Source organism: Hyposmocoma kahamanoa, unplaced genomic scaffold (assembly GCF_003589595.1).
Source record: "Hyposmocoma kahamanoa isolate Upper Pololo Valley unplaced genomic scaffold, ASM358959v1 224, whole genome shotgun sequence".
Lineage (NCBI taxonomy): Eukaryota > Metazoa > Arthropoda > Insecta > Lepidoptera > Cosmopterigidae > Hyposmocoma > Hyposmocoma kahamanoa.
In genome coordinates, this window is record NW_020653743.1 from 10026424 (window position 1) to 10044929 (window position 18506).

General features: G+C 37.2%; 1 protein-coding gene and 1 long non-coding RNA gene across 3 annotated transcripts in view; one reads left to right on the plus strand and one right to left on the minus strand.

Moving 5' to 3' along the window:
- LOC113228187 (endothelin-converting enzyme homolog) overlaps positions 1–18506 on the minus strand; it is a 129740-nt gene that overhangs the window by 35512 nt on the left and 75722 nt on the right. For both annotated transcript variants that reach the window (XM_026461423.1, XM_026461422.1), the window contains one exon: positions 4694–4862. In XM_026461423.1, the coding sequence (XP_026317208.1) occupies positions 4694–4862 (169 nt within the window). The remainder of the gene's footprint in view (positions 1–4693; positions 4863–18506) is intronic.
- Positions 1768–4804, plus strand: LOC113228190. Its single transcript, XR_003310277.1, has 3 exons — positions 1768–1827; positions 1898–1938; positions 4700–4804. It is a non-coding gene; the product is annotated as an uncharacterized LOC113228190 (long non-coding RNA).

An 18506-nucleotide genomic window follows, 5' to 3' on the forward strand; every position in this document is an offset into this window, starting at 1 on the left:
GCCTATAACAGGTCAGGTCACAGTGGGCACGAGAGTAAGTGAGACTTTGTGTGGGAGAGTCGCAAGCACAGTGGTTTTGAGCCGGGTTGATATAGCCCCATTTCACCTGGAGGGGCCCGGGATGGAAGGCTCTTCTGCTCCCTTTCAGGGTTCAGCCCAGTCCCGCATAACCCCGTTTCTGCCCCCGCAGGGTCGGGGCGCGTAAGCACATTCCACCGGGTCAAAAAAATGCCACATTTCACAATGTCTTCCACATTGACTACCGCAACTCGCGTCCACTGCAACTTTCGGCTGGGGAGATAAAATCAATCGGAACAGCGAGATTGGCCTGCGAAAGTTTCCGCTTTGCGTCTGTTGGGCTATCTTCACTTGTAACTTACTTTAGACAACCAATTATAAATAAATCGGTACCATCAATTAACACTACTCGAAATTTGTCGGTTTTGCGTTTTTAATGCCAAATTATTCGGCTAATTGAAATTAAATTCAAAATTAAGAAAATACTACAAAAAGTAATATCATATATTTTGTAAATCTATGACGAATAAGTCGTAATAAAAAAAATCATGAATATAACGTTTGAAAATTAAAAAGTTATAGCAAAAATTGCAATTTTTAAGTTAGCGTAGTTATTATTGCTGGTGTGGAAATACATCGTCTAAGAATTTCTTATTAAAACACTGTGACTGTACCTTATTTATATACAAATGCAACAAATGTGTTAAGTATTGTGACACAGTATTCTGCATTCGTATGATTATAACCACGTGTAGCGAGCTACAGTGCACGTTTCTCCGTGCACTTCCGTGTGAAAACTATAAATAACTGCTGTCAACATTACGACAAACACATTGATAAGAAATCTATGTTCCGAGTTCCATTCTTTGATAGACTTTGACATCATGCATATATTGACCCGGTACCCCTGAAATATAGGTTGATAAGTTTCATGTAATCTCACCAATTTCACCAATTAATGTCATGTCAATTCTTTAAGGGACACTATCCCTTAGATCGTTGCGATCTTTAAAGCTATGAGTGAAAGACGCACGACTTGTTTGTCCCACTGTTACACTGTAACTTTCCCCCCAAAATTTTATGCTACGTTCATTAGGGATGTAAAAGGAGAGTATTATATTCTTAAATTGCTATTTTCGCGCCCAATGTAGGTCTTTTTATTTTTTTTTTATAACATTTATACTACCAAGTGACGGGACGAACAAGTCGTGCGCCTGATGGTACTACACGCCTGTCCATGACAGTTACAGTGCCACTCAGAGCTTTAAATTGCAAAGATCTGAGGGGCACTACCGCTGCGCACGTCACCCAGAGACATAAGTTGACAAGTCCCACGTGCCGCTAATTTCACCAGCACCCTTACCCTTCAAAACCGGAACACAGTAATGCTAACATTACTGCTTGGCGGCAGAAATAGGTACCCTGGACGAACTCTTTCACAAGGAGCTCTACTGCTACTAAATGTAATGTGGTCGATGTGTGTGGATTCTCAAGGTATTATATTCCACCGTCAATGTACCTAAGTGAAAACATTTGACAAAGGGAATATAATAATATAATACAATAAATATGTAGTAAATAAGGACGAGACGAGACTCTATTAGAAGCCCGAAGTCGAAGACTCAGGGCTTTCGCAGTCGTGATTCGTAATTCCCGTACCATCCGTGAAACATACAATGTTTTTCATCATATTTGCGAGTAAATAGTATGATTGTCATTACAGCCATGGTCGAGTAATGAGAAAAAAAAGGCCCCAGTGATCTTCACTCCACAGCTCATAGTAAAGTGTGTTCCCCAGTTTGAGACCAGGTAATTGAAGTCCATGTCTAGCACATTATTATATTAATTATTATTTGTCATTGTTCTGCTATTTTTTCAGCCTCAAGCAACGTTTATACTTTTGCGCGTCTTAAGTAAACTGTAAGTGCATTTTCTTTACATTTACTCTCCTCTCTTTAGCACCCGAGCCCCATTATTACAGTACGCCATAAAAATGTTAATATAAGACGGAACTTCAGCAAACAAAGGAAATATATTTATTAACAATGTCATAGATAAGAAAGTCCGGCGATACGGAAGCGACGTCAATAAGCGCGTGCGCAACGCTGTACGTGACCACAATGAGTCAAGAGCAAGGTCGAGGTTACGCCCGGCAATTACGGATCAGACAACAGACGTAGAATGGGAATTATAGTTTAACTAGGCAAAGATAGACTAACTGGGTACTTGAAATTGTTTAAACCAATGTCATTATGCGATTGTCGTAAATTACATGATGTACTATTTCTGCATTAAATCTTGTTAACGGAACTTTTAAGAATGAAGGGACACTTCCACATGTTTCACGCTTAGTTCCATATCATTTGCCCCGGAAAGCCATCACTCGAGTTGTTCCTTCTACCGGCTTGTAGACCCAATGCTCTTTTATAACACCAAGTGACGGGACGGACAAGTGGTACGGCACATCTTTCTCTCAACTGCTACTGCACCCGTCAGCCTGACACATAAAGCCATCAAGTCTCATGTGCCTGCAATTTCACAAGCACCTTACTGCTTGGCGGCAGAAATAGGTATGATGCCAGTATTTCCCTGGACGAATTCATTCACAAGGAAGTGTACTGCTAATAAATCTGCTGCAATGTCATTGAACATCCCTCTTGCCCTGCTGTATCTCGTGTATGTTGCACTCACAATCATTTCAGTGCTGTTAAATCTGATTTTGTCATATTTTTTGATTCTCTTGCAAAGTTCAAGGCCAATGTTGCAAAATTTATATTTGTGATCTCATTGGATTGATGGGTTTACAGTTTTTTTGTTTTTAACTGGGCAAAGGACGACCCCTAAATTGTCCACTGCTCCCGGTCTCTATCGATTTCCTATCACTCCTTCTCAAACTCATCAAAATCTTCCCGCCAACGCCTTCTACAGCCTTCTCGGACACCCAAAGAGATTTTCGTTAATTTCTCAGGTTGCATCCGACCAACGCGAACGTGGATCGCCCAATCCCATTTGAGCCTATCTCTTTTGTCCCCACATCGGCATTATTTATTTAATTTAATTACACGTAGTATTAACCTTCGTATAGTTCTGGAATTTACTTGGTCTCCAGAAGTTTAGCTGAAAGTTGTTCACCCTTCATTTTATTTATTTACGTAAAACCAACAAGTTTAAAACCATTACTAAAAAGCCAATCAATTATATGTTTCCGCCCATTATTCAGAAAAATCCAACACGAGTAATAAATAAGATAACAATAAACACATACACACCTAGCGTTTACATAAAGATACTACCCGATACCTGCGTCAATAAAATCATGAATTATTCCATAAAATTAAATAAAACTTCCGTGACTTTGCACTTTAGTGCACAATTGAATAAGTACATCAAAGTGAAGATCATGATACCTAAGTGTTCTGTCTAAACTCTATCTACAAAGAAAACTATTTTTAACCGATTTAAAAAAAGGGGGAGGTTTAATGAGGTTATACGTTCGGCTGTATGTTTTCAGACATCTCCGTCAATTGTGGACCGATTTTGAAAGTTCTTTTTTAGTTTGAATGGGTGCGTGCACTCTCGTGCTGGTCCCATTTCACCAAGTCAGAATCTGATGAGGGGATCCCATGAAAATCGAAGCAAATCCTCAAATTTGAGATGCATATCCGTGTATTTACCAATTTGTCCATCAACTGTGCAACGATTTTGAAAACCCTTCTTTTGTTTCAAAGGGTATACTCTTGAAGTGGTCCCTGATGCTTTTCCAGGTTCGTTTCGACTATCACAAATTACTAATTATTTTCCGCAAATAAAAGTCGACTTTTCACTTGACGCAATACATGTAATCAACAAATCACCGTCACCATGACAACCAGAAAAGAAAATACAAAATGTACAAAGGAGTCCGTAATAGTCCCATTGTTGCCAAGAAGTCAGAATCTGATGAGACCGATAAGCAAACTTTTGAGGTCGGTTTTTTTTTTCAATGAAAAAGTTACAATTATGTCTATAATTAATTCGTTTATGGGCTATAAATGAGCCTTTATACACTCACTCTATCGCGCGTTATACAGCAATCGAGCTTGATTGACCGCGTGAGTTAAGACGTGGGAACGTAAGAAACGTCGTACAGCAATTTGTATCACGCGCGATAGTCCCTATATAAAGCCCGCTATTGTCTCATATCAGAACGCGTAGGTAATTAAACAAATATCACCCAGTAAGTAACCCACGCTCTTTACAGGTTTTTTTTAAAATGACTTTGTGCAAACATTTCGCAAAAAGAAAATGGCATGAACCTTGACCTTAACCTTGTCTTTTTTAGCTTCACGTCAATAATGTTCAGAAATGACTAAAAAATTGTACCTGAGGAAAAATTTGGAAGTTTAACTATTACAACAGGTCTGCCCTGCTTGTCATAACTAACCTAATCGATATTTTTAGCGAAATTGAGTTATTAAGATATCTGGGATCAGCGAAACGCGACTCACAAACCCGTCTAATCGGATTTTTTATATCTTATCTAGCTTCAGTTTTACTCTTAATCAGAAACAGCTTAATTGGCATTTTTAGGTGACAATAAAAATTTTAGGTGCTAACATCTCGACAGTTACCGAAATGTAATGCGTTAGGTTAGTTATGATAAATAGGGCAAAGTTTGAAACTTAATCAAACCTACCTTTAGGCTCGGGCTGGTAGCAGGGAGGCACAGGTAGATAGGATGACGGACCCCTCATTGTTAGTAGCAAGCAGACCGTCAGCAGAACAGCGAAGAGGAGAACCCCGCATAGTATTAGAAGAACACGCTCGAGCTTCGTACGTTGGTGCCATCCTAGGAACGATATACCCTGAAATAGAAAGAAATTGCAGTATAGTATGTTGTTTCCGCAAGTTGTTAAATTAAGGCACTGACCCAAAAAGCCGAAATAAATCTTACGGCAATGCCTGGAAATATGTAAGACTCGAGATTAAACAAAGAGGAAGACAAATCTCACCCCAAATTAAAAGAGATAATATTACTAAACGGGGAAAGAGAGAATTTAAAATTCTTTTTATAAAAAAGTAAGCTAAAGTAAGATACAAGATATGCTAGAGTCAAACTCAAAGGAGTGGCATAGTAGGTACTCATAGGGTCTGTGTGGGACTCCACCAATGTCAACACCCCCCTAGTTGGCACGAGGAATGTAAGTAAAGAAGCTTTTATTATCTTCATGGAAAAAAGTGTAAAAGAAGTACTTTATTATAGGTAAAAGTAAAGGTAAATAATTATTTTTTACTGTATATAAGGGTTTCCTAATTCAGTATAATGTAGGGCTAGAACTTCTTCGCTATACCTATGTACCTTAATGGGTACTTCATAAAGCCCTAAATGGTTAAAATTACACTATATCGAGCTACACGGTCCAACATATACAGGTCCACTATCTACATAAGGACCATGATATACATATACTTCTGTTTACTGTACAGAGTGTAACAAAGGTTTTGACCAAAATTTAAGTCATTATGTTTGAACGAACGTGCATTATGTTTTGGGAAACAAATTTTTAGATGATCTCTGTACTGAAGTTGTTCTTTTAATTTTAGTTTTGTTTACCTGTACCTTAGGTACGGACCGAATGTAGATTAGCGACTCTTATTTTGCAAAGATGTATGTAATAATACTACTATCTTCTATAAACAATATTAAAACCTAATAACACAAAACAGGGTGTACCGAGAAGAGAGGCACGCCGGTACAAGAGCTTTTGTACAAGTCGACAACAGCGCATATGGAAACAACACAGGGAAGTTTTTAAAATGCAGACTAACCGTGTAAGGTGAAATACAGGATAACATTGGTATGCTACCTTTCCCACTGAATGTTGCCCTTTAAACCGATAATACAAATTATGTCACACAACAACAATTTAAAGATTTTGCCACGAAACACACTGGCGACCTTGGGTGGCCCAGCGGTTAGCACTGTGGGTGCTGAATGCGAAAGTACCGGGTTCGATCGCCGCTAAAACCGATTTGGGAAATGAATATTTCTGAATTGCTTCTGATCTGGTTATACCGGTTAGTGCCCTGGAGTGAATTACGTTGATCTGACACATTCTTATAATTTTTACAGTGTTTCTACTAATCGCCTTCCCCATTTAAAAATTCAATAATTTGTATTTTAGTCCATGGGAAAAAATAGATGCTCAAAACAATAATAATAAAATCGTTTATTTATCTTAACAGATTATAATAAATAAATAAATAATAAATATAATAGTATTTTATGTAATCGTTACATAACGAAGGTTGTTTAAATCGGGTACCGGTTAGGTCACGAGGCTGTGCCGCGTGGCCTAAGTAATAACTACGAGATTCTAACACCTAATTATGTAATGATAATGATTGCATACAACACTTTTTATGAATAAATTCAAAAACTCAAAAAAGAAAGCCAAAAACCAAGGAGATAGAAGTATCCGCGATACTACCGCCTATATTTTAAACAATCAGGAGGCGGTAGAGCGTTCGAGTAGCGTCATATTTGATTTTCTATATTGTTTTTAAGTTCTTTTTGCTAAAAGTTTATGCCTTTGTACCTGTTATGTAACAGGTGATAATTTCACGAATATAGTGACGTTATCCTGTTCAGGAACACAATATATATAATTATCAATGACAACAATATAAATATTGATGATATACAGGCTGTATACATATTTGAAAGTGAGACATATTCATAACGCACTGTATAAATATATCCCACTTTCAAATATACAGCCTGTAGAAACCTACATAAACTTTACACACGTAAATACATACATATATTAATATTATAAATAATACACAATATATATTATTATCAAAAGAAATTATTACTTTCTACTTATTTTACTGATGAACTTCCGAGTTTAACAGGAAGTGCTTTTCAATTTGCTCTCTCATTATAGTTCTGTGTATAGAATTATAATGAAAATTTTCAGTTCAATAGTGAGTACCATGCACAATAGAATTTTGATTCAGAACTAAAAAGAGCGCGTTTGTGATATGGTTTACGAAATTATAATTGACAGATAAAAGTCTAGAAGTAGAAACAATAAATTACATGTAGTGTTTAGTATCACACAATTGTTGTGGGTAATAAAAATTTACGTAACTCCGCCAATGGCATGTTTAAAACAGATCTATCACACTCATAATTGCAGTCCTACGGTTGCAATTCTTTTTTATTATTATTTAATTACTAAATATTTAGTATAAAACAATGATGAATTTTTTAAAATTTTTATTGAATTGATATACAATTATTTTTTATGTGAAATTACTCCACTAGTTTGTTATAATTATTAATACGAAGACCGAACACTTACAAAAAATTCCTTCGATCCGACCGGATTCGAACCGACGTCTTCTAGTAAACCGTGCTAGACGCTAAGCCAGGAAATGAACCAGCGGACTTCGCGAATTTTTCTATGTGCTTGTTGTCGTATCTTTGTATTTCGTTTTTAACGACTTTTTAGCCGTAACGCCATTTATGAGAAATCTATGAAAGTATTTCGTCACTCAGTTAGATACCTTTACAGCTATCAGCCCCGGCTGAGATAACTGTATTTAAATTTTTATTTAATTGATATTCAATTATTTTTTATGTGAATAATGATTAGTATACTGATTATTTGTCAAAATAAAAATGGCAACACCTAGTCGAAAAAACATCGGGCCATCGGGCTTTCTTCCAACTTACACAATTAGCATAGGCACAGACAGAACCATCTTGAAGACTATAACCCCGCGTCTTTGACAAAACAAATGTCACAGACCACTTTAGTAGCTTCACACTAAAACTAAATAAATTGTTGTTATCAACCCATTTGTAAGTCCTACTGTTGGGCACGGATCTCCCCTTTGGCGAGAGTTTAGGCCATAGTCCACCACCCTGGCCAATGCGGGTTGGGGACGTTTTTTCTGAGTGTTCTAAACCTTCTTCGACTTATAGGTTTCCTAGGATGTTTTCATTCATCGAAAAACTCAGAGGTGCGAACCCGGATCGAACACACAGTCCTCTGCTTGAGAGGCGGTAGATCTATCGATAATAAAATAATTGCGAATGCTGTCGATAATAAAATAATTTTTATAACAATATGTGCCAGACCACCACGCCAATCGCCTGGTCTCAAACTAGGGAATTTCCTCTACTATATATACCAGAGCAACGGAATTCACTTTGGGGCACTTCCCTGAACACCCAGATTAGAACCAATTTAGAAAAGTTCGTTTCTCAAATTGATCCTACCGGGGATCGAACCCGGGACTTCCGCATGCAGGACAATAATGTAAACCGTTAGGCCACCGAAGTCGTCAAACATCGTCGTTATATTTATACTAAAGATGCAAATTGAAATAAAATTTAAGAAATCAATACTTTAAATAACAACTGGAAAAATCTATCTATAACCAAACCAATAAAAAAACACAAGGCAAAATACAAAATAATTGTAATCGAAGCGTTTAATATCAATCTCGTTTTCAAGGCCGTAATGATGACGTACTGTAGTCGCACACGCATGATCTAATGTACCTACCGCCTATTGTTGTAAGTACGTCATTAATGTGACTTCTGATCTGAAGTCGATGAACTAGTTATGTTAATTAGGATTTGTGTACGTGTAGAACTGTTGCAAGTAGATAATAGTTTGTTTAGAAGAATAGTGTTTTGCTTATAAAAGTATAAGGGGAAAATGGTTGGATTATCTTTTTTACCCTTTAGTTGCTATATTATGGAATACAATTTCTTGTCAGGCAACTTTAACTACAATCTAATGCCTAAACGCTAAATTAAGGTCAGGTTGACGATGAAACGTGCTTGTCAAGAAGACGCCTGTTTATCCTGACTTTGAAGATGTCAGTGTTATATGTATGTAGAAGGAAACAGGCCTTGCAGGTTGATTTTAATTCAAATCGGAACCGATCCGATTGGGTAGATTCCGAGCGAGATGAACCTGATTCCTATTATATCTTTCTAATTTGTGAGTTAAATCAACTACTGTTCCGATTTCAAATGTCAAAAGTTTCCGATCGGCCAGTTGTAAATCGCAATTATGCGCCTTGATTTGGAAGAGACGCAGTTTCCGATCGGGAGAGGCAATCAAAATCAACCTGCAGTCTCACGTTTTCCGTCCGATATCCGTCCGAAATAATTACTGTCAAATTGGTAATACTTGATTAAATTAAAAGTGCTCACGATGTACATAAAGTTTCATAATTCACATTGTCTTTTAATTCGGTTGAGTATTACTTATTTGATAGTAATTCTTTCGGACGCATGTCGGACCGAGAACGAGAGTAGATCCCCAGATACAGGCAATGTGTTCCGTCAAGATCAGGTTGGCGATGGACCGAGCTTGCCGAGAAGACGCCAGTTTATCCTGTCTTTGAAGATATTAGAGTTATATGTACACGAAAATCCTGATACAGGAAATGTGGTCCATTTTCTGGCCATGCGCCTTAAAGATACTGCGTAGCCTTGGTCCTGATGTTCCCGATATCGATCTGGGATATCGATCAATGGTCTTTGCAGCGATGCATTTAAAGTTTGATATTGAATATTATTGTTATTACATAAAACTTAAATCAAAAGTAAAAACCCCGACACAAAACACTACTCCAAAAACTCGAACAAAGTCCAGATAGCCAGGAGAGTCTGCAAACTACCCTCTCGCTACTTTAGTTTTTTTATACTACCAAGTGACAGGACGTACAAGTCGTGCGCCTGGTAGTAAGCGCGATTCAGAGCTTTAAATCACAAAGATCCAAGGGGCACTGCTACTGCGCCCGACACCCTGAGACGTAAGTTGACAAGTCATAGTGCCTGTAATTTCACCAGCACCCTTACCCTTCAAAGCATGCTGCCGGCATGCAGTAATGCTCACATTACTGCTTGGCGGCAGAAATAGGTGCCACGCGGGCCTCGCGTAATTAAATAGAAGGCTCGGTTCACATGAATTTTATTGTAGAAATAAAGAGTACAGGAAGGGGAAAAAACAGGTGAAGTAAAAGCGTAAAGGCTGTAACAAAACAGTGGTATAAAAACAGGTACAATGGTATAAAACACTCCCTACTTAATTTATACAGATTATAGTAAAACGGAACTTACCCCAAAAGGGCCTATAAGTTCTAGAAATACTATGTTTTACAAGCAGTTAGGTTACATGATTTAAGTGGTCAGAATTTTATGTCAAGTCAAACACGTGTCCTCGCTTCGGAAATTTAGGAGAGAGTGGCGATGGAAAGAATAAAAATAAATGACGAAGAAGAAAAAGGAATTTAAGAACGATTCAAATTTCAAAGTAAGTGGCCAGGAACCAGAGAAAAGGATGGCAAAAAGGTGGAATGACGAAGAAAGAGGTCGCGTCGTCACATAGGTAATTGGCAGTGCTTTCCTGGACGAACTCCTTCACAAAGAGTTTTACTGATACTGAATTGGGTTTCACAGTGGTGACTTTTTGAGTCACCACTGTGAAACCCAATCAAAAAGATCCTTAAACAAAACAGTTTGTTTTTTTTAAGAATCTTTTTGATTTCAATAAATGAATTTGATTATCGATATTTGTTGTATCATGTTCCACTTTGCTCGTATCAAAATTCAATTCTAAATGTTCAGGTATCTACGTAATCTGCTTGTCCTCGGGTTATATTATGCTTCATCGAAGATCTGTCTTATATCTATTTTGTTTTTATTTTTGTTTTCTCGACCGTCATCAATTTGATTTGTTCCACATGTGTTCTTACGAAAGGCCTTATTCATAAGATATTGCGTGGAATCAGATGTATGGATTCCAACTAGAGATGTACGCCGATCGTAAAAATCGTCGGCGGCAGCGTGATCGTTTTTTCGACCGGCGCAGCGGGGCAGCGGCACGATATATTTTTCAGGTGTTAAAGAAACACTGTATAAGTCAATCTTTGTATTCATTTTTACACTTATATAATTTTTTAAATTGGAAAGGTAGCGGGTATTACGGAGTTTGACAGTCCAACAATGACGGAATGCATCGTAGACAGAAAAGTAATTATTTTAATTGTACAGAACTAATGTACTGATATATGGTAAATAATTAAATAACGCCAGTCTAATTCCTCGTGGAAACATCGTAGACGGCGATGGCGAGGTGGTTATCTCTAATCCCAACTAATGTAATCAGTCTGTTATTTTGGTACTGTATAGGAAATAAATCGTTTTATTTATCCAACGTTGACATGAATATAATATGTCGCTAAGTAGTTTAAAGATCAAAAAGTAACAAATATATCCTTCCTATGCCACTTGAACGTGTCACTTTTCCATCCGAAAAACCTATGTATATACATATACAGCGGGCCACAGTAGAATACAGACTGTAAAAATTGTTTATTCCTTACGTCATTTACAAAGGTTGCAACAACTTAATGTCATCATCGTTAACCTATTTTACATCACTGCTACGCATGGGTTTTCTCCAAGGAGGTTTAGTCTATAGTCCATCATGCTGGTCTTATACAGATTGTGAACCTTAGACGTTTACATTTTAATCACAATGTTTTCCTTCATCGTCAGCGAAAAGTGTTGCTAATGAACGTTCACAACAACTTGAATAGGCAAATCTTAAATTGTATAAAAAATATTTGGTACCTCATGCAAATTTCCGTTTGACCCGTCCACGTTTTCTTAGATTTTTTTCGCAAGTTTCAAATTATTTTTCGCTAAACTTGTTTGTTATAATGCGTGAGGTAAGGTCACACCATTAAGTTACCTTACCGTTTAGTTTACCTATAAATCAGTTTTAATCTACAATTGAGATACATTCAAAATACTGAAATATTTTTTTTTGCTAAATCGATATCAGTGCGAATAAGAATCAGGAAATTTGCATAAACTTGCCCAAGACAGGTAATATATGTAATAATTCACGGAAAGTTTAAACATAAAGTTTTTACATTTCTATGGTAATGGAATTCCCTGCCTGTGTTTACGAGCACATACAGTATATTTAAGGAGTGACTGAATAGGCACCTTCTGGGGGAGCTCGTTCCATCTAGACCCTGTCGTTGTTCCACGTAGTAGTCAGTAGCCAAGAGAAGCCCATTTACTTTTAAGAAAAATTAAATATATTATATATATTGTATATATTATATATTGGGTGAATTTCACTTTCCGAATTTCAATGGCACTTTTTGATTGATTTTGTAAAACCCTTTTTTTCTTTTGGTTTTAAGGTCTTCAATCATTCTAAAAAACACAGAAATATTTAACTTAAATACGACAAGAAACGACATTTTAGGTCACACGAATGAGATTGCAGTGACACGAATGATTTTCGCATAAACATAAATGAGAAAGACGGCACAGTAATGAGAAATTATTATTACAACACACATTTTATCGTTCACAAAAAAACATATAACATGTAACAAATATTTTGATATAACTTCTTGTATCAAAATCCTTCTCATCCGAGTAAGACCATCTATCTATCTATATGTAATTAATAAATTAATCTAAATAAGTATTTTGTTTAAGTCAAATAAACTTTGTTGTACTTCAATATATCATCATCATCAACATCAACATTATCATCATGATCACCGTTATTATCAGCATCATTACCATTTACATCACCATCACAATCATTGTCATCATCACTGCAATTATCATCGTCATCATCACCACCATCATCATCGTCATCACCATCATCACCATCCAATTGTTATATTTCATGTAAATGTTTGGCTTAAAGTAACTATTTGACTTAAAAGTAGACAAGAATGAGAGCGACAATAATGATATTTGGATACATTTTTAATTGTCAAGTGTGTAAAATATGCTGGACCGTTATAAAAGTGCATGGATTTTGAAGTTCCCTTTGTCTGATTGATGAACAATAAAGTTTATAAAACTATTACTTAATACTCATTTAGATACATTGCTTTACATGAATGAGAACGATTTAGTCACTAGCGCTGAAATTGGTATTTAAGTCGATTTTTTGCTGAAACGGAGATGCATAGGTTACTTCACTGTGTACACTCCAATCCGACTGGAGCCCCTTCTCACGTGTGCGAAAGGTAAAGGTGATGCGGTATGAATTTTTGTTATTAGGAGGATTTTAGTTGAGTTGACACTAATGATGAGACAAATTGAAACACATTTTGTATCCCCAAGAAAACATGTTTGTTTATAATAAATTGGAAAGTTACGGTATGTATTCGACGTGTAAGTTATTAGAGTTTATCCTCGATGGGAAATATTGCGAATTCCAAGAGTGTTGTTTTTCTTCGTTTCTTAAAATTAGGGCGACGTGGAACCGGCTCCCATGAATGAGAAATTGCCCACTTTTTTAATTTTTATTTATTACTGTGAAGTAGTAGTCTTTTTATGTGTAACACAAACTAAGCATTCAGGCAATCATATTAAATAAATAATGCTTAGCATTCATGTAATAACAAAAAAGTTATTGAAAGGGATACATTTTTGGATATTATCTGAAAACGACCCTTTTGTATATCATCATCATCAATCCATTTTTATACGTTCCACAGATGTCTCCTCGCTGTATTTCCAGCGGTTCTCTTCTCAGATGAGAGGGTTCTGAACCTTCTTCGACGCGCAGGTTTCATGACGATGTTTTCCTTCACCGAAAAGCTCGAAAATCAAAGCTGCGAAATTTAACTTGAAATTTACCAAAAATTACAAATAAAATTTCGCACATAAATTCCAAGAAACTCAGAGGTGCCAGCCCGAATTCGAACACACGGCCTCTGCTTGAGAGGCGGTAGGTCAAACCATTAGGCATGGCACCACGTTTTGTATGGACGTATGAACCTATATTCCTTTCGTGGATTGAACATTATTTTTACTTCCAAAAGTTGTTTGTTTTCGTAAGTACAATCCTGAAAACGAATGCTTTACGCCCTGTAAAGTTTTATAGTTGAAGTTATTGGTCAATATCAACATATTCTACACATCAGTAATGGCGGAACCACTTTTTAAAATTTCGCAAACCTTTGGCAGGACTGCATATGTCAGTAAAGATTTGTAATTACGCTCAAGCCAAAAGAACTCCTTGTGAAAGAGTTCATCCATCCAGGGAGGTTGCCACCTCCTCTCCTATTTCTACCGCCAAGCAATGAGCATTATTGCGTTCCGGTTTTGAGGGTAAGGGTGCTGGTGAAACTATAGGCACATGATATTTGCCTACTTTATGTCTCAGGGTGATGATCGCAGCGGCAGTGCCCCTCAGGTCTTTGCAACTGAAATTTTTGAGTGCCACTGCAATTGTTATGGATGGCGTGTCGCTTACACGTTCGTCCCGTTACTTAATATCATTAAAAAAAACTAGTGTAATCCCCCAACCCGCATTTGACAATGTGCTGGAGTACAGTTTGAACAACACTTATAGCCACTCAGTAGTTGGCCTTCGATCGAGGTCTGAGGTCCCAGCTAGGGTGCCGGCAAATTGAAGCTTACAAAGTTTGTTACTAAGGACTGTTTACGCTTTAGCGCACTTGGCAACATTAATGTTGCCAATGACTGGTTAGTGGCAAAAGATACCGGTGCCCAGTAATCCATTGTGTGCATTAAAACGTATTCCAAAAGAATAATTTAAGCCATACCTTAAGTCTTAATCTACCCACTTCGTCAAATCCGTACATTTTTTATGACAACAGAATAACGCACAGAAGCCCGTCAAAGTGAACTGCTCGACTATGCGCAGGATACTGAATTCAAATGACAATGGCACATATACGAAGGATTATAATGGAGCTAGTGGTATGACTATGATTTAAGGCTTTTTTGAGATTATTTTTTTTATATACTTATGAACCGGACAAAGCGTCTATTGGTTATCTTGCGATACTAAAGAAGTATGAGTATCGTAATTGCATTGCCGGTCTTTAGACATAAGATCTTAAATCTCCTATAGCAAAGATTGCGTCGGAAATCCCAAATTGGTTGGCGTTACGAGTCCTCAAACCACTGCCCTACAAGCACGCCACTTTATCCTTGAAATTAGTGAATATCCTAACTTTACCAAATATTTAAGGCACCCTACAAAAACCTCTCGTTATTCAAAGCGCAATTGCAAATTGTATTGGTACTATGGACATCCTATTTTGTACAAGTGTCTTACTAATATCTGTATAATAGGTATATGAATACGTACTTTGAATGTTCACTAGTACTTAAGTGATTTTAGTACCTCTTTAACATGATACAACATGGTACTATCGGGTCTCACTGTTGTCACAATGTAGGCAGTGGCCTTCTTCTACACAATTTCTACACAAAGTTCTTTGGTTCCAGTCCTCATAATCGTGTCTACGTGATGCAGCTTTCATTTCTATAATTTGTAGGTGCTTTGGAAAGAGTAGCTAGATGCGGAAGATTTACATAGACATGAGGCACTCAAATGTCAAGCCATCGGGTTATTTGCAAAATGCTTCCAAACTAACAACCTCGTAGATCTTTATTGACAACAACTTTTGTTCCATGCTTTTTTACAAAACGTCATATAGATAAAAAAAAACACTTTCTAGATCTGTATTTGATAGTAAGATTTGATAGTTAAGTTCAAACGCGCAAGCGTTCTCCCCGACGACCCCCACCCCCGCTCCTGTGTTTTACATTACAACGGACTGGTATTTACGCTAGCGCTTTCTATTTCTTACAGCTCAAAGTATTACAGAGTTAGCACCGCTTAAGGCAGGGGTTCCCAAACTTATTTTGTCTACTGCCCACTTTGAGCATAAATTATTTTTTAGCGCCCCCATTTTTTCACCTACTTAAAAACCACTATAACTTCAAATTAAATTAATTATTGTGAGCTATATTAGCGGAGATTAAACATTCATTCCAAACGAGACTTTTTCTATAACCCGCAAGAGTTAACTTGCGACCTGAGCGCTGTAGGTTAGTACACGACGGCGCTCAGGTCTCTAGTTAACTCTTACGAGCTGTAGCTCGTAAGAGTGGCAGGGTCATGAAGTCGGAGCGCCATCTGTAGCAACTGATATAATATTTTTTAAGGGAATCTCTTTCCCATCACAAAACTTTTCCAGTGTATTGAATATAGTTTCGCCTTTTGTTTACTACATTCGAAAATGTTTTTAGACATAGAAGGCACAAAGGCGACCTTGGGTTTGTAGGATTTTCAATGAATCCGAATTTAATATATTCCGCGCAGTATTGCCGTCTCTTCTCTTTTACTTCCGACATTGTTTTGTTTTGAAAAATGCGTAAGTAAGAGTTGAATTTAAGTACTGCTTATCTATTACGCGCGAAACCGCAAATGAAAGTAAAATAAATATTACGTTGTTTATATAGGATTGCATAAGCAGCATGCACCGACAGGAAAAGGACAAGCATGCATAAACTCGTTTATCTCATTCGACGCTCAATTGTACTCAACAAGTAAGAACAAGTATTCTATAAACCAGCCGATTGATACAGGAATGCACAAATCGGGGTATTTAACAAAAACTTGCTAAAACATGATTGCCCGCGGTGTAATGTCTGCGAAAATTACCTATCTAGGAATACTAATAACTATTAAAATGCGAAACTGTGTCTGTTTGTGTTTCATTTCGAAACGGAGCGACCGATTGACATGATTTTTATTTTATTTATTCAATAAAACAGGATAGATATATGAAATACATGGAGAGAAATACCGAACCGAGTTATTTTGAGCAATCTCTTAATTAATATTAGTTGACGTTCACAAGTTGCAGTCGAGAGCTCAGTCGGTGTCTAAGAGTTTTCCTAGATGAAATTACAAATCTCCCCCTAAGCCTCTACACAACGCCCCCACTTTTTTTCTGGGTCTCTTATCGCAGCCCTTTAGGCCTGCAGCGCCCAGAAGGGGGCGTAATAACGCCCCCTTCGGGAAAGGCTGGCTTAAGGCGAGACACTAGAGGAGGAACGGGAAAAGCTCTTTTACTAGATGAACTGGTTTAGGTACTTACTATTACTCTTTAGTTTACAAAATTAGTAAGTAGTAGCTAGTCTTCCAAAAAATATACGATATACATAAGGATATTTTCTAAAGAACGTGCTAATTCGTTACACGTCACTTCAATCACATTCATCTCAAAATTTGTAAATTGCCTAGCGCTTTAACACGGCGTCAGTCACCATCGGGCGCTTGTCGGCATTGGATCTGTGTCAAATTTTATACGCTCTTATTTTATTCATATTAATTTTTAGGCCCCAAGACTCGCGTTGAAATACCTCGCCTTAAAGCGATCTATTTAATATTCTTATTATTGTACGATAACAAAATCTGATAAATACTAAAAGTAATAGGAACAAGAGTTGAGGCGAGGTTGTTAATATATTACAAATAACCCTGTGTATGCCTTTGAAACTGGGTATCCCACAGGGCTATCTCTTTGGCCCGTATCTCATCTCTAGATACAACAACTCCAGAAATACATATAGGGTGGTTTGGTTCGTAACCGAGAACGAAACACAATGATTTAAACCCGCATATAAAGTAGTTAACATCAAATCAAACCAGGAAATAGGGTCACAATGGAGAGGACCGAGGACGCCATGTTATCATTTGAATGTAGATTGCAAAAACTATGACATCTGTTTTACATTCATCACGTGGCGGGTTGTAGGTACTTTCCTATGTACATATGTAGATGTAAAAAAGTTTACACTAGTTAATGCTTACGTTGCAAGTATCACAGCTTCTATTTTAAGCACGTGTTTTACTAATAATTTCAAATTTAAAACATTGGTTTTATCGGCTTTTAAATTTAGCCTTCAGTAACAGCTGAACCAAAGCCATTAGAGACGTCAAACACTATTTCCATGCAACTTGCAAAGTTGTGCTTTCGATAGCGTGGATTTTCTTAAACTTTATACAATCAAAATTTTAAAGTATACTAGAATGGAGTTGTTTTTATAGAAAAATAGGTGCGCATTTAACCGCCATCTCACCTGATGGAAAGTGTTGAAGAGGTCGACGATGCAGGATGCACACAAAGTTATAGCGTTCAGGGAATAAGTCCGCAGGCAGGGAATTCCAATCCATAGTTTTTCTCCATAAATGTGGAAGGATAGATAAACCTTCTTGCGAATCCTTGGATTATCCACAACATAAGAGAGTGGAACCTCTGCTTACGTCCAGTCCGGTTTTCGTTTCTTTACATTTGAAAAAACTTCTTTTGTCTGGCCTTATTCCCATTTATTTGGGGTCGGCCGTTCTGGTCACACTTTTCTAAAACGGTCTGTCTTGAGTCGTCTGCGGTGTTAATTGTTGCTCTCGCAATTTTTTTTTTGTTAAAAACTTTATTAACAAGGGATATCCATCAGACCCCGCCTCATAAAGATTTTAACAAAAAAAAAATCCCTTCTACCACGTCCCTTGGGTTGGTTACTCATGTCAAAAATTTTCCTTGTCATGTGATCAGGCAGTCGTCGCATAACATAGCCGTACCATCTAACATTTGAAGTAACTTAT